This window comes from Rattus norvegicus, chromosome 4, assembly GCF_036323735.1.
Source record: "Rattus norvegicus strain BN/NHsdMcwi chromosome 4, GRCr8, whole genome shotgun sequence".
Taxonomy (NCBI): Eukaryota; Metazoa; Chordata; class Mammalia; order Rodentia; family Muridae; genus Rattus; species Rattus norvegicus.
Window position 1 is genome coordinate 53,581,691 of NC_086022.1, and position 13,308 is coordinate 53,594,998.

The 13,308-nt window shown below is 40.2% G+C and overlaps 1 protein-coding gene and 1 pseudogene across 1 annotated transcript in view; both read right to left on the reverse strand.

Annotated features, from left to right (window-relative positions):
* Positions 1-13,308, reverse strand: part of Slc13a1 (solute carrier family 13 member 1) — a 77,942-nt gene that overhangs the window by 46,928 nt on the left and 17,706 nt on the right. The window contains exon 3 of the mRNA NM_031651.2: positions 2,150-2,286. Coding sequence (NP_113839.1) covers positions 2,150-2,286 — 137 coding nt within the window. The remainder of the gene's footprint in view (positions 1-2,149; positions 2,287-13,308) is intronic.
* Positions 2,889-7,691, reverse strand: Thrap3-ps3 (thyroid hormone receptor associated protein 3, pseudogene 3; annotated as a pseudogene).

A 13,308-nucleotide genomic window follows, 5' to 3' on the forward strand; every position in this document is an offset into this window, starting at 1 on the left:
GAGAGGGTCTTTAGTATGGAGCTATGCAGTCCAGCGCATGTAGCTCTCTATGTTCAACTCCTAAAAAATGGTTTGCAGATTGGGAATAATGTGTTTCAGAACACAGAAGGTAAAGTTTCTGTCCTGATGGGGAATTCCAACTAAAGTGATACAGACAGGTAGGAAGTTATTAAGATATGCGTCCCTTTAAGGGTGCAAGGAGAACATTATTTTCAAAGTCAGATAAATACTTAAATTTACACCTAACTGTAAATCAGTATATAGCAAAACAGCTTGCAGTTACCCTAGTTTTTTACATACCCTAGAGTATGTTTTTTATGAATGGCTACTTGTCTCTAGACACAAGGAAGGTAAAACCGCCACCAACCCATGAGACTCCCCTGCTTCTGTTTCATCTTTTGGCCATTTTCTTTTTCTGTTTGTTAGTATGCGCAGCAAAGAGAAGTAGGAACAGGATTCATATTTATAAATCATCCTTTCACTCACTCATTCTCCTGGTTCAATAGATAGTGGGTGGAGAAAATGGTTATAATCACTTGCCAAAATGAAGTTTGAGAGTTTTCTATGGATTCTGTTACTTAAGCTCTCCTGAACCTAGCGTTCCTTCCTGATGTCAAGAATTAGATTTATTACTTGTCTTTTCTTATAAATAGAGCAATTCATCCTTAAAATAACAAATCTAAGACTTTGGGAGTTAAACCATTTCTGTAAAATTTCATCATATTTGCGGGAGAGGAGGGTTGATCTAATAGATGCTGAAAATCATTTAGAAGTATGTTTCTATGAAGTGCTAATTCCATAATCTTCTTTATTTTAAAAAATAGATCCATATAACCAATTCTTTACCATGTTCCAACTTGAGTATGGTGAATATTTTCTACGTGTGATACAACATAAAACATCTTAGAAATATATTTGAACAGAACTTATTCTTAATTTAAAAAATAAAAACTATAACTATACTGTAGTTTGAAACTATACTAACATACAATATCTATATAATATATAGTTTTCCATATTAAAAATATTAGCATCATGTGAAGCTTCTACTGGGGGAAATGCCTTATACCAAAGAGCCAAATAATGACGTAATGGACAGGCGTCTTGCCTTACTGTACACTGCAGTCTCCTCTGCTGGAGCAATCACCAGATGATCAAGGAAACGATTTCTATGATACCCAAGAGGAAGAGGCACTATTCCATTGTATTTACATGATAAATATATTTTAAAGAAATATATTTGTATAATAAAAATCTAAGTGATATATTTTGTCATGTTTGTCTCATATGTGTCATATCTACAGAGAAATGTGCATGAAAATACACACATAGTATTAGTATTTTATCAAAGAAATTTGCTCCACAGTGGTAAACACAGAGTCTCCCATGCCCTTGAAGAAATTATGCAACAGAAACCGATTTTTTTCTTATTTTCCAAAGGATGATAAGAAGGGGGGAAACCACCTAAGGCTTTAAAGTAAAGCATTATGCAAATTATTATGACACTGGAAATGTTCCTTAGCTGATGTTCGTGTTTATAACAAGAGGTGGAGTAGAACCCAAATAGCCAATTAATTTAATGGAATAAAAACATTCATTTCCGTGAAGGGGAATCAGTCAAATGAATAATTTCACATATAGAAGAAAATTCTGAATTGATCGTTTCACTTTGCAGCACTCGATTTGAAAAGAAAAATATGTTCACCTTGAAATTTTTCTGCACAGATTTGTATTCTGTCAGTAATGTCTTTGTCTTTGGTTCATAACATCCTCCCTGTTGATAAGGGATGCTCTTGAATGAGTTTTGACTGTGTATTCAGCCAAATAAACAAGATGGGATTGAAATCTACTCTGAAGTATATCGGTCTCCTGTGCTGAGGTTCAAGGCTCCTCTCATCTTTGATCCAATGGTGTGTTAAAGGTGAGAGCGTTGTGTGCATTTCTTCCAATATCCCTGAAATTTGACCTGCAGTGAAAGGAAACTTGTTGCTGTTTTTCTCCTACCCCCTCAAGGATAGTTTACACCACCTTCATAATTTCCTAGTTACCCTGCTACCCAAGACATTTCCTGCATTACTTAATTAGATTCTGCTGGGTAAGATATCATATGCTTGGGAAGTAATCTGGGTGCTGTCTACATAATACTCACCAGGCCGGATTCACCCCCACCATCATCACCATCCTCAGAGCAATCCTCTTGTGCAAATTCCATTTTTCTATTGATGTTGCTAAGCAGATGACTCCAATTAGCAGAAGGTGAAAGTCTTTGAAGTAAGCAGAAGCTACCTGAAATTGCAATGAAACCCATGATTGTGTGTCTTGGTCAGGGATGATGTACTACAGACACTCTTAGGCTATTACTCTTAACTGTGACCTTCCACTGTGCAATTTTCTATTGCATCAAAGGACATGTAAATGTGTTTGAATATACATTATCTATAGTTTCACCCAGAAACAACCCTGTTTTAAGGAATACAGGAAAATATGCATACAAAAAGCACTATATTTTTAAAGATATGAATCACTTTGTACAGGTGGTATTATACTTTAATTTCTCCATCTATAAACTGATGGTACTGTTAACATGTCTTATAATGCAGTGCCAATGACTGAAATGTCAGGGAATTCCACGTCAGTCCCCACGTCTTCAAAACTTCATCCTCAACAACCCTGATTCACAATTTGCTACTACCTGTGTTCTGATGACCATAGTCCTCCTTCGTATTTGTATTATTCAAAGTCATTCATTATAAAACAAATGCCCTTACCTAAAGGCTGCCATTTTAGACCATTTCTACTTATCATCACTCAGAGAGGAACACAGTGTCCAGTCACTTTGAGCAACTATTTGCCAGAGTAATTCCAAAAAATTACCCAAAATGTTTGATTCAAATCTCCTGACTCTGGAAAAAAATCGTGTGTTCAGTTAAGTTAGAATCTCGACTCTTAAAATTCTGGATTGTTCTCCCACTGTCCTTCACAAAACCTTTAAGTGATAATTTATCTTACAGTTTTCAAAACGTGGTCTAGCGTTCTTCCTATTTTCAGAATGTCTTTAATTTTAATGAATTTACTCATAATTTGTTAGAGGGACCATCTCATGCAACTTGTCTTTAGAACTAACAGTAGGAAATGCCTTGTAAAATCAAATCACGAAGCTATGCTGAGCATGGGGGATTGGGAGAAACTATCTTTTCAAAACCCTAGTAATGTAGCAGGGGAGGGAGAGAGCAAGACTATTCTAATATTATGAAAGAAAGACAGAGAGAAAAATTAATTCTGATGAAGTTTTTGCCATTTTAAATCATGATGGGTTAATGAGAATTCACAAAAACTGATTACATCTTTTTTTTTAATTTATGTCTGCCACTTTATTATCTTTATTTTCAGGAGGAGTTGAAACAAATATTTAAGGGTGTTCTTTTTCTCCCCTAAACACGAATCATTCAAGTAAAATGAACTTAACTATAGAACTTAACAAAGTAAGTGGACACATGCACCAGAGCAAAGGCTGGAGAGGAGGAGGGTGCAGTTGACATAGAACATAGGCACAGACACGGTGGTTCATCCCCTCAGGAATGGGAACCGAACGCCTTCCAGGAAGTCGAGCACAAGGATCCTTTAATGATGATGCCTGCCCCAACATCTGAAAATGTTTCAACTCAAAACTTAAGGTTAAAAAAGAGAGAAAAAGGAAAACACACAAAAACACACAACCCCACAAACCACCCAGCCATAACCACCGTCCTTAATCAATTATAGGGGTTTCGTTTCATTTCATAAAACGATTCATAAAAAGTATTGAAAACATGATTTTTCCCATCTTGTATTTGTAAAGATAATGGAATTCAGAAGTTCTTCGAAAACCAGCCAGAAACTGTCCTCCACTTTCACTCCTTTTGCTGAAGTTCTCAAGACTACAAAGTTTGGGATACTGGAGCTGTTGGTGGAGAATGAAAAGCCCATGAGAAATTAGACAAGAGCAGTGTGCACGGGGGATGCTGGGAACAGCTCCATAAGACACATGGTTGTGTAGAAAGGGGAACATGAGTGATCAGACATATATGGACACTCACAGCTACACAGTAGACAGAGCTTGGGGACTCTTAGGGAAGAATAGAATGATTGCGGCCCAAAAGGGATAGGAACTCTGCAGAAGGACCAACAGAGTCAACTAACCTGGACCCTTGGGGTTCATAGGCCTCCCCACAAAATATGTAGCAGATGTGCAGTTTGGTCTTCATGTGGGTCCCAAAAGCTGTTGTCTGTAAGCCGGGCTGCCTTGTCTGGCCTCAATGGGAAAAGAAGCGCCTAGCCTCTCAGAGACTTGGAACACCAGTGTGGTATTTATACCCAGGGGTGGCACGCACTCAGAGGAGAAGGGGTGGGGAGGGGGGGAAGGACTGTGGGAGGCGGTGACCTCAGGGGGGGAGGCAGTGAGCAGGATGTAAAGCGAAAAAGTAAAAAATAAAATAAGCGATCTCTCTCCTTATGTTTTTCAACATTAAGGCGAAGATCAGCAGGATCACCTTTATATTTTCCCTCAGCCCTGTAGCCAAGATTCCTGTGGACTTTTCAATCCCTCATAAGCCAAACATACTCGGGGGAAATGTCTATACTCTTGTGTATCTCGGGCTTTTCATATTAGTTGTTTCTTGTTTGCTTCTTCTCTTTAGGTATTTTGCAAGGCATTCCTGCAATGTCCTCCTACAGGACCCAAACGGGTGTTCTTTAACATGACGAAAAACGGTCACTACGTGCTGGGCTAACAATTCGGAGGGGCTACGCTGAGACTGAGCTGACCATATGTGCTGAAAGTGACCGGAATTCCTGCTCCTTTTTGTTGCCATCAACTAGATCCCGACAAAGCTTTCGTTCCTGAGCCAATAAGCCACTGCATTGTGCAAGGTCCTCATCGAAGGAGTCCATCGGGACATTGTCCTGAACCTCTCAAGTAATGGCAAAAGAAGACTTCGCTGAGGAAAAGTCTCCTTTGTTTCCCAGCTTGTCAAGGCTTCAGAGGTCTCCTTGGGGGAAGTGATGAACTTTTCTTCTGGACCGCCTTGTATGCATTCACCTGGAAATTCTTTCCAACATAAAGCCCCTGTGCTCACTTTCACTCGGTTTGGACCCTCCACACACTTTGTTTCATGATCGCTGTGAAAGGCTCCTCCTCCAGCTCCACTGCTTTCCTCTGCTTTTCCTTCCCTGAATGTTTTCTTGCCTGACTTCTCTTCTTCCTGGTGTTTGCTTGCAGTGGTTATGACTTTAGACTAGAATTGGGCTCAACGTCAAACTCCAGTTCCTCCCTTTCCTTATTTTTGTCCTTATCTTGTCCATTCATCTTCTTGTGGAAGTCAGACATGTTTTTCTCAAAGTTTTGGGTGCCTCAGAAGGGCTTCTCGGTGTCCATTTTGGAAGCAAATAGATCAGATTTCATTTTTTTACATCAGCATCAGAGAAGACCCCTTTCTCCTGCAGCTTCTCTTTATCAATATTTGTTTCTTTCTGCTTTTTATCCTTCCTATTCTGACTTCTGCTCTTCCAGATATCTTTTGGTGTATGCCGCTTCTCCAAAAGCAGCACTTTCCTCCTTCTGAGATGAACCACATGTAGTCAGTGGCTTGTGGACTCTTAGCCACAGGGCTCTTTCTGGATGGACTCAAAGACCCAGAGCTACGATCAAATTGACCTTGGTGTGTTCCAGACTGATATCCAGGAACACTTAGCATAGATGAGCCCATCTGGGATGTATTAGAAAGTGGTGAGCTATGTGGCCCATACATATACAGCCACCCAATTAGACAAGATGGATGAAGCAAAGAAGTGCAGGCCGACAGGAGCCGGATGTAGATCTCTCCTGAGAGACACAGCCAGAATACAGCAAATACAGAGGCGAATGCCAGCAGCAAACCACTGAACTGAGAACGGGACACCAGTTGAAGGAATCAGAGAAAGAACTGGAAGAGCTTGAAGGGGCTCGAGACCCCAAAAGTACAACAATGCCAAGCAACCAGAGCTTCCAGGGACTAAGTCACTACCTAAAGACTATACATGGACTGACCCTGGGCTCTGACCTCATAGGTAGCAATGAATATCCTAGTAAGAGCACCAGTGGAAGGGGAAGCCCTGGGTCCTGCTAAGACTGAACCCCCAGTGAACTAGACTGGTGGGGGGAGGGCGGCAATGGGGGGGAGGGTTGGGAGGGGAACACCCATAAGGAAGGGGAGGGGGGAGGGGGATGTTTGCCCGGAAACCGGGAAAGGGAATAACACTCGAAATGTATATAAGAAATACTCAAGTTAATAAAAAAAAAAAAAAAGAAAGAAAGTGGTGAGCTAAGGTTTGGCACAGAGCTAGGGTATGGTGACCTTCGCCTAACCATTATAGACTGGAGGGGGATTTTGAGAACAGGTCTTCTCTCCTGGGGATTCAGATCAGAAACTGAGGCTTGTAATGCAGAACCAGTGCTATAGGTAGAGGCATCTGGCTATGGCTTTGAGCTCTTAGACCCTTTTATAGTTTGAGAAGTGCTTTCCAGAGTATATCGACTCCTTAGCCCCTTATCTCTAGCTGTCACCAGCAGCCTGAAATGGCTGGCTATCCTTGGGAGAGGACTTTTTCTCTTTTGTAGATTTGCACTATGACACCTCAACTCTACTGTGGTTGGAGGATTAAAGGGAAGATGAGGAGTGTCTTGACCTGTCAGAGGATCACTTACCAGAGTTCTTAGAATGGCTCCTGGACCCTGGTGAAGGGGACCTCTGTGGTAGAATTTCCCCCCTAATAAATAAACATTTCAAGAAACCAAACACTGGGCGAGGAGACCGGACTTCCGGGTTGGCGAGAGGAAGACGGAGCGCAGGAGAAAGGAACTTCCTTTTGGACTTCAGAGAGCAAGAGAGGCAGATAGAATGAGGGAAGCGGGAGGCTGTTGTTTCGGGAGGCAGATCCCATCAGAGGATTTCTAACATAGAATAGTTTGTAAAATTAGGATGCTCTTAGTCTGCACCCAGCCATTATGTTATCTGTTGATTCTAAACTAAGACTGTGTGGTGTTTTCCTTCACGTGGCAACTCACTGAGTTCCAGAGAAAGGTAACATGGCAGGGTGTAGGTGTGCCAAGAGTACACCGCAGCCAGCCATGGGAATTTAGCAAGCGGGGAGGAGAGAGTGAGTTAAAGCTCTGAGTCAGAGGGTCTGCCTAGGCTGAGAACAGGCTGGCTGATCTGCCAGTGCCTAGCCAGCTATAGTTAGGGATTCCTTTTTATATTTCATGCTACAGACCTTCTCTTTGAGGATCCGTATCCAGAACAGTCCCAACAATGAGGACTGTATGCTTGCTGGTAATTCTGCTAATTGGAAGAGTAATTTCCTTAGCCACCTCAGTTTTACTGGCCCCATGGATAAAATCCACGGTTTTGCCCAGCAGAAAGAACAAGGGCTTCCTGTAGCCTCTGATGTGACCTCAAAATCTCGATTCTGTTATACTCTGGAATGATTCCTTTCTCGCCTACGAGCTGGAGCATATGATCTGGAACGAGACCTAGAACTCAGCCTGTGCTTCCTTGAACAAGAGAAAGACCAGATTCAGGATCGAGATTTCGAAAGTGAATGAGACAGATCTATCTGGATGCAAATCTTGAGGGAGAAGAGTGAGACTGAGACTTGGATTTGTTTGTTTTTGACATCTTGGAAGAGATTACACCTCAAAGACTCTATTACTGCTTGCGACCCACAGCAAAAATTCTACTTTAGAGGCTGGAGAGATGGTTCATTTGTTAAGAGTGCTTGCTGTAGTCAGATGTGGTAACACACGTCCTTATTCTTACCTCCTGGACTGGAGGACCAAAGTGGTTACAGCAGCTTCACAATGGCACAACCTACCCAAACCTGCTTATGCCACACTCGCCCCCATTACATCTTTTTAAGACTGAGAAGGATTAAATGTTTCACGACACAAAGAAATGACACCCATTTGAGGAGCTGTGGATGCTCTTATCTGAGACAAAAGGGATGTTTGATAGCCACCATCCCCCAAAAAAATTCTTCAATGATGAAACATCTGGAATTTCAATGTGGGTTCTGCTCTTGTTCTGACCTGACCTGCTTCTTTTCTTTACCATATCCTGAACTGCTTACTTAACTCCATGCTCCCAGTCTTAACGCCTGACACCTATCCTCTGGCTTCAGGAACGGATGTTTTTAAAACATCAGCGGTCTTGGCTAAACAAGGAACTCTGTAAATAAAATTGGATAAATTAAAGAGGAATTAAACAATGATTTCTGAGTCCCTGCCTTTCAAATGTCTTTATTCAGTCCTAACCCTTCCAGCTACCCAACTCTGAGTCATTTCTTGCTATAGCTGTTGTAGAATATCGATTTTCTACTGTGTCTATTCCTGTAAATGCCCCTTCCCCTCAATAGTTTGTTCCTTGCTGTTTGAGAAAGTTTTCTTGGCCTACTCTGAAATATTTTTAATCTGCTCTCACCATTGTATGTACCCTAGAAGGTTTCATGTGTGGTCTTCTTGTTATATACATTTGATGGCAAATCCTAGAGACATGATTCCTATCTATGTGTGACCAGCATGAATACTATCCAGCACAGTAGAGTTCAATTACACACTTGCCGAATGAGAGGTGACTTCAACACTCTTTGGGCCCTGACAGAGAGGTCCAAGTTCCAGAACATGAACACACCAGACATTTTCACTTCCCACAAACATCTAAAACAGTAATTCAAAATAACAGACACTTTCTCAACTCAAATATCCTTCAAATATTTTCTTCCTCCTTTTCTCTGTTTTGTGAAGAATTAAAATCCCACCTATTCCGTGGCCAACATCAAATTTCAGAGTTATCTTGGGTTCCCTTGGCATTTCCATTATGTGTGTGCTGTTCCTTTTACAGTCTTGTATTTTTAAGTGTGTTGAATCTTCTTTATGCACACGTGATCCCACCCCTGTTAAGGTCCCACCATTGTTTCCTAACCGATCCTATGCCACTGCTAATCACTTTTATGAAGTATGGGTCTAGTCATATCATCAACCTTTTTATTCCCTCTCAGTTAATTCTGTGGTATCTGAGACCAAATCCTATATTCTTCATTTGTCATACATCTAAATTCAAGCTCATTGCGTTTCTCCAGCACAGTCTTTTACCACCTGCTTTCACCCAAACACAAAAATAATAAGACATTTTCTTCCAATTTCAGCTCCAATAGCTTTTTTGCATTTCATACGAACTTTGAATCTTCCTTCATAGGTTAAAACAGATGTTAATTCTTCAAAAGTTTTTTTTTCCCCTGGGACCCTAAGCTGGACTGCATGGTATTTCTCTGTGTTATGACCAGTGTATACACTGTGTAGAAACCAGTGTATATTGTGTTGATTTTTTCACCTCATGAGAATAGATAACTTTAAAAATAGAATGAATTATATTGGTCAGATAGTTATGAACTTAGCATCTACATAGCGCATACAGTTTGTGTTTAATAGGTATTTAGTTACCAAATCCCTAGGTTCAAGAATTCTGGAAGTTATTAAATGAAACGAAGCAAGTTATCAGAGAAGGCAATAAAATATCATGAGCACATGGGAGATACTTCTTCAAGACATAATTAAGTTTCAAAAGTGACCACTTTTTCCTAGGAAGTGTGGAAAGTTGTTCTGCAAGATCTAATACTAGGATTTTGAAAGTTGCTCTTTGAGTTTTGCTTATGGAAATAACTCATTTACTGTTAGGGTGTGTTGTCGTTTCCCTAAATCTATGTATGGGACCATAACAGGAACATAATATTGGCTTTACTTTCTTACAAAAGAGGGTAGAAGAGATTCCCTTGCGCTTCATCATGAGTGAAACACCAAGTCAACGTCTACAGAGCATGAAGTTAAGCCTTAACATAACCAAATCTATCGATATTTTACACTTTTATTTGTGTGTCAATGTGTGTGTGCAAGTGTACATGCCACATGCTTGTGAATGTGTGAGTGCATATGGAAGTTAAAAGAGTGTGCTGGATCCCATAGAGATGAACTTGTAGGCAGTTGTGAGTGGCTCAATGCCGGTTTTTGGAACCATACTCTGATTCTTTACAAGAGCAACAAGGCTCTTTGGTGCTGAAAACTCTACGGTCCCTCTCTCAGTATTTGTAATATCAGCCTCCAGAACCATGAATGATTACATTTCAGTTGTTTGTAAGTTCCCAGCTTCAGCAAGTTTTGTCATTTTGTTTTAGACACCTGAATGAATAGCTAATACTTTAAAAGAACAGCGCTGCTTAAAGTTACATAATAAAAATCTCACACTACCTTTCTCTTTCTATTTCAGAATATCAGTCAACCTTTCCTCTAGTGTGCCCAGGATGTCTAAACTACCTTCAAGTGAGTCATTAGCAGCCTTCTTGTTTATCAGACTGATAACTGCGGTATCAAAGTACTTATGTCAAGTAATTCTTATTTTATTTACTACTGGATATCAAGCAAAAGAAGATAACAGGGCGTAAACTATAGAAGAACAGATTAACTCTGGAACTATGTGCGAACCCTGAAGATCAATAGGAAACATTCACAGTCCACTTGGGGTTTGGTGATATCAACAGTTTTAGGGAAATCTTTGGTTATCTTGGAATGTATTCCCAGAAAATGGGGGGAAACAGCTGCAGTAGTAAGTGACTGAGCACAAGAATAGATGCAGAACCATGAGCTATTCTTTTCTGGGTAGAGTGGGGGCAGATGTTGAGAAGGGTCTTTATGGCTATTCTGGCGTTCACTGTGTAGACCGATCTGGCCTCTAACACAGAGAGCTCTGCCTCTCTCTGCCTCTGGAGTGCTGGGGGTAAAAGTGTGCAGCACCATGTCCAGCAAGATGTTCCTGTCACCTATCTGGTTTATTGAGAGATTGTCATACATTTAAAAGGAGAGATAGTAAATGTGTAAGTGTTCTAGGGTTTTGTTATTGTTTTGTTTTTTTTTTTTTTTTGCGTTTAGGTTCATGGTCTCTGTAACAATTATTCAGTTTTGTCAGTGGCACGCAAGAGCTAAGGACAATACAAAGTAAATGGTGAGATTGTATTGCGATGAAACTTCACTTTGAAAATTAGGTACCAAGATGGATTTGCCCTCAGTGCTTAGATTGCCAATCCTTTACCAGCAAAGTATGGTCTACTTTGTAAACAAATGTAGAGATCAAGCTTAAAGAGGAAAGTCTATATTCTTTGTTTGCTGTTGTAGATGTTACCTGGTTTTCATTAGGATCAGATATACTTGAGGAAGAACATTGTGCATAGCCTAATGGTCCAGGAGACAATAGCAGAAATTTCTCTTGGGGACTAGCGATGTGGTTCAGCTGGTAGAGGGCTTGCTTAGCATGCACAAGTCCACAGGTTTTAATATCAGCACCAAATAAACCACAGCCGGGTGCACGTTTATAGTCTCAGACATGCACTCAGAAGGTAGATGGAGGGGAGTAAGAAGAAGGTTCAGGTCATTCTTAGCTTCATAGAAAACTTGAGGCTAAGAGGTTGTAAAATAAATAAAGGGAGGAAGGAAAAAAGGAAGTACTTGCAATTTAGAAATGAATGACACTGATAAATATAACTATTTTGAGAGAAAAATGGATATGTCAAATAAAATTCATGAGGTTTAAAGTCCATTTACAAGATCAAGATGGTTACATTCCTGCCCCCAAATGGGATTTCATCTAAAAAAAGATATGGAATTTTTCAATCAAAACACCTGGGTTCCTGCCTAGTTATATAATTTATAATCTGTGCAACCTTTGCCCAAATCAATAAAAAGTCATGAAAAGCAGTTCTTCGCATTGTCTGTGAGCTAAATAAAAATGTCTCTTTAAAATATGCCTTGTTGCTTAAAATTAATATGATTATATATTTCGGTTTAGAATAGCTATTTAAGTTGTCTTGTTTAAATGCAATGATCACATGTCTGGTCTGCATTTTAACTGACTTAATAGCAAAATTGACAGCCTGGTAATTGCTTCATCCTTAAAGCATTTGCTTCATTTGGATCTTAGGTTTACAGACCTTTCTGGTTTTCTTTTATCTCAGTAAACTTTTCTTCTGGTCTTTTTGCCTAATATTTATTCTTCTCATTAACCTGTTTCTTGTTTTGTTATTATATTACTACAACAATAACAACAACAACAACAACAACTACTTCTACTACTACTACTACTACTACTACTACTACTACTACTACTACTACTACTACTACTTTCCTTATTTGAGACTGAATTTCTCTATTCATTCTAGAATGACCTTGAATTACAAGCCTCCAGGTGGCCTCAAAATTGCCTCCAGAGTCCTTACATTACAGGTTTAATCTACCATAGTCAGGGTTGCCAATCTCTGAAGGTTGCAACATCCAAGACTCTACATTTATTTTCCTTCTTTCTTTTTTCCTTTTCCTTTTCCTTCCTTCCTTCCTTCCTTCCTTCCTTCCTTCCTTCCTTCCTTCCTTTCTCTCTTTCTTAATGTTCATTGGTGTTTTACCTGAATGGACATCTGTGTAAGGTCAGAAGTCCTGAAACTGGAGTCACAGACAGCTGTGACTGCCATGAGGGGCCTGGGGATTGAGCCTGGGCCCTCTGGAAGAGCAGCTGGTACTCTTAACTGCCTCTCCAGCCCCCAACCCCACTTCCACTTCACTTTTCTGTCTTAACTTACTAAATGATCTCAAGTCATGGACTTTAAAAAATTATCTATATGCTGATGACTGTTAGATCTAGTAACTCCAGATGAGCCTATGTCTCATGAACTCTGAATGTCTGGTAAGCTATATCCATACTTGTGCTCCATACAAACCACCTTCACTGAGGTACTCAGTAAGTATCTCAAATGTAGGCATCAAGCACTGAACCCCATGCTTCCACCCTTCCCCACAGTCAGCCAGTCTCTTCTACAGTCATTCCAGTTTCTTTGGATGCAGCTCCGTTGCTCAACCTGACAGGTTAAACACCTAGGAGGCATCCTTGAATCTCTTCTTTCAACTGTATGCTATATCTAACACATAAAGGAAGTTAGTTGGCTTTTCTTTCTAACATTAATCACACTATGGTTGATGCATGTGTCACAGCCCCGTTCTGGTCTCCACCTAGCTTGCAGTAGCTTGCCCACTTCCTTGTTGCTTACTTTCTAATGCAGTAGCTCAAATTATTCCTTGAAAACCAAAGTCAGATTAAGCCTGCTGATTTTCTGCTCAAAATTCTCCATTGAGTTTCTACTTCATCAATGGATAAAAGCTTATCATGAAATTCTTTAGCCATGGCCAGCCCAAATCTTATCACT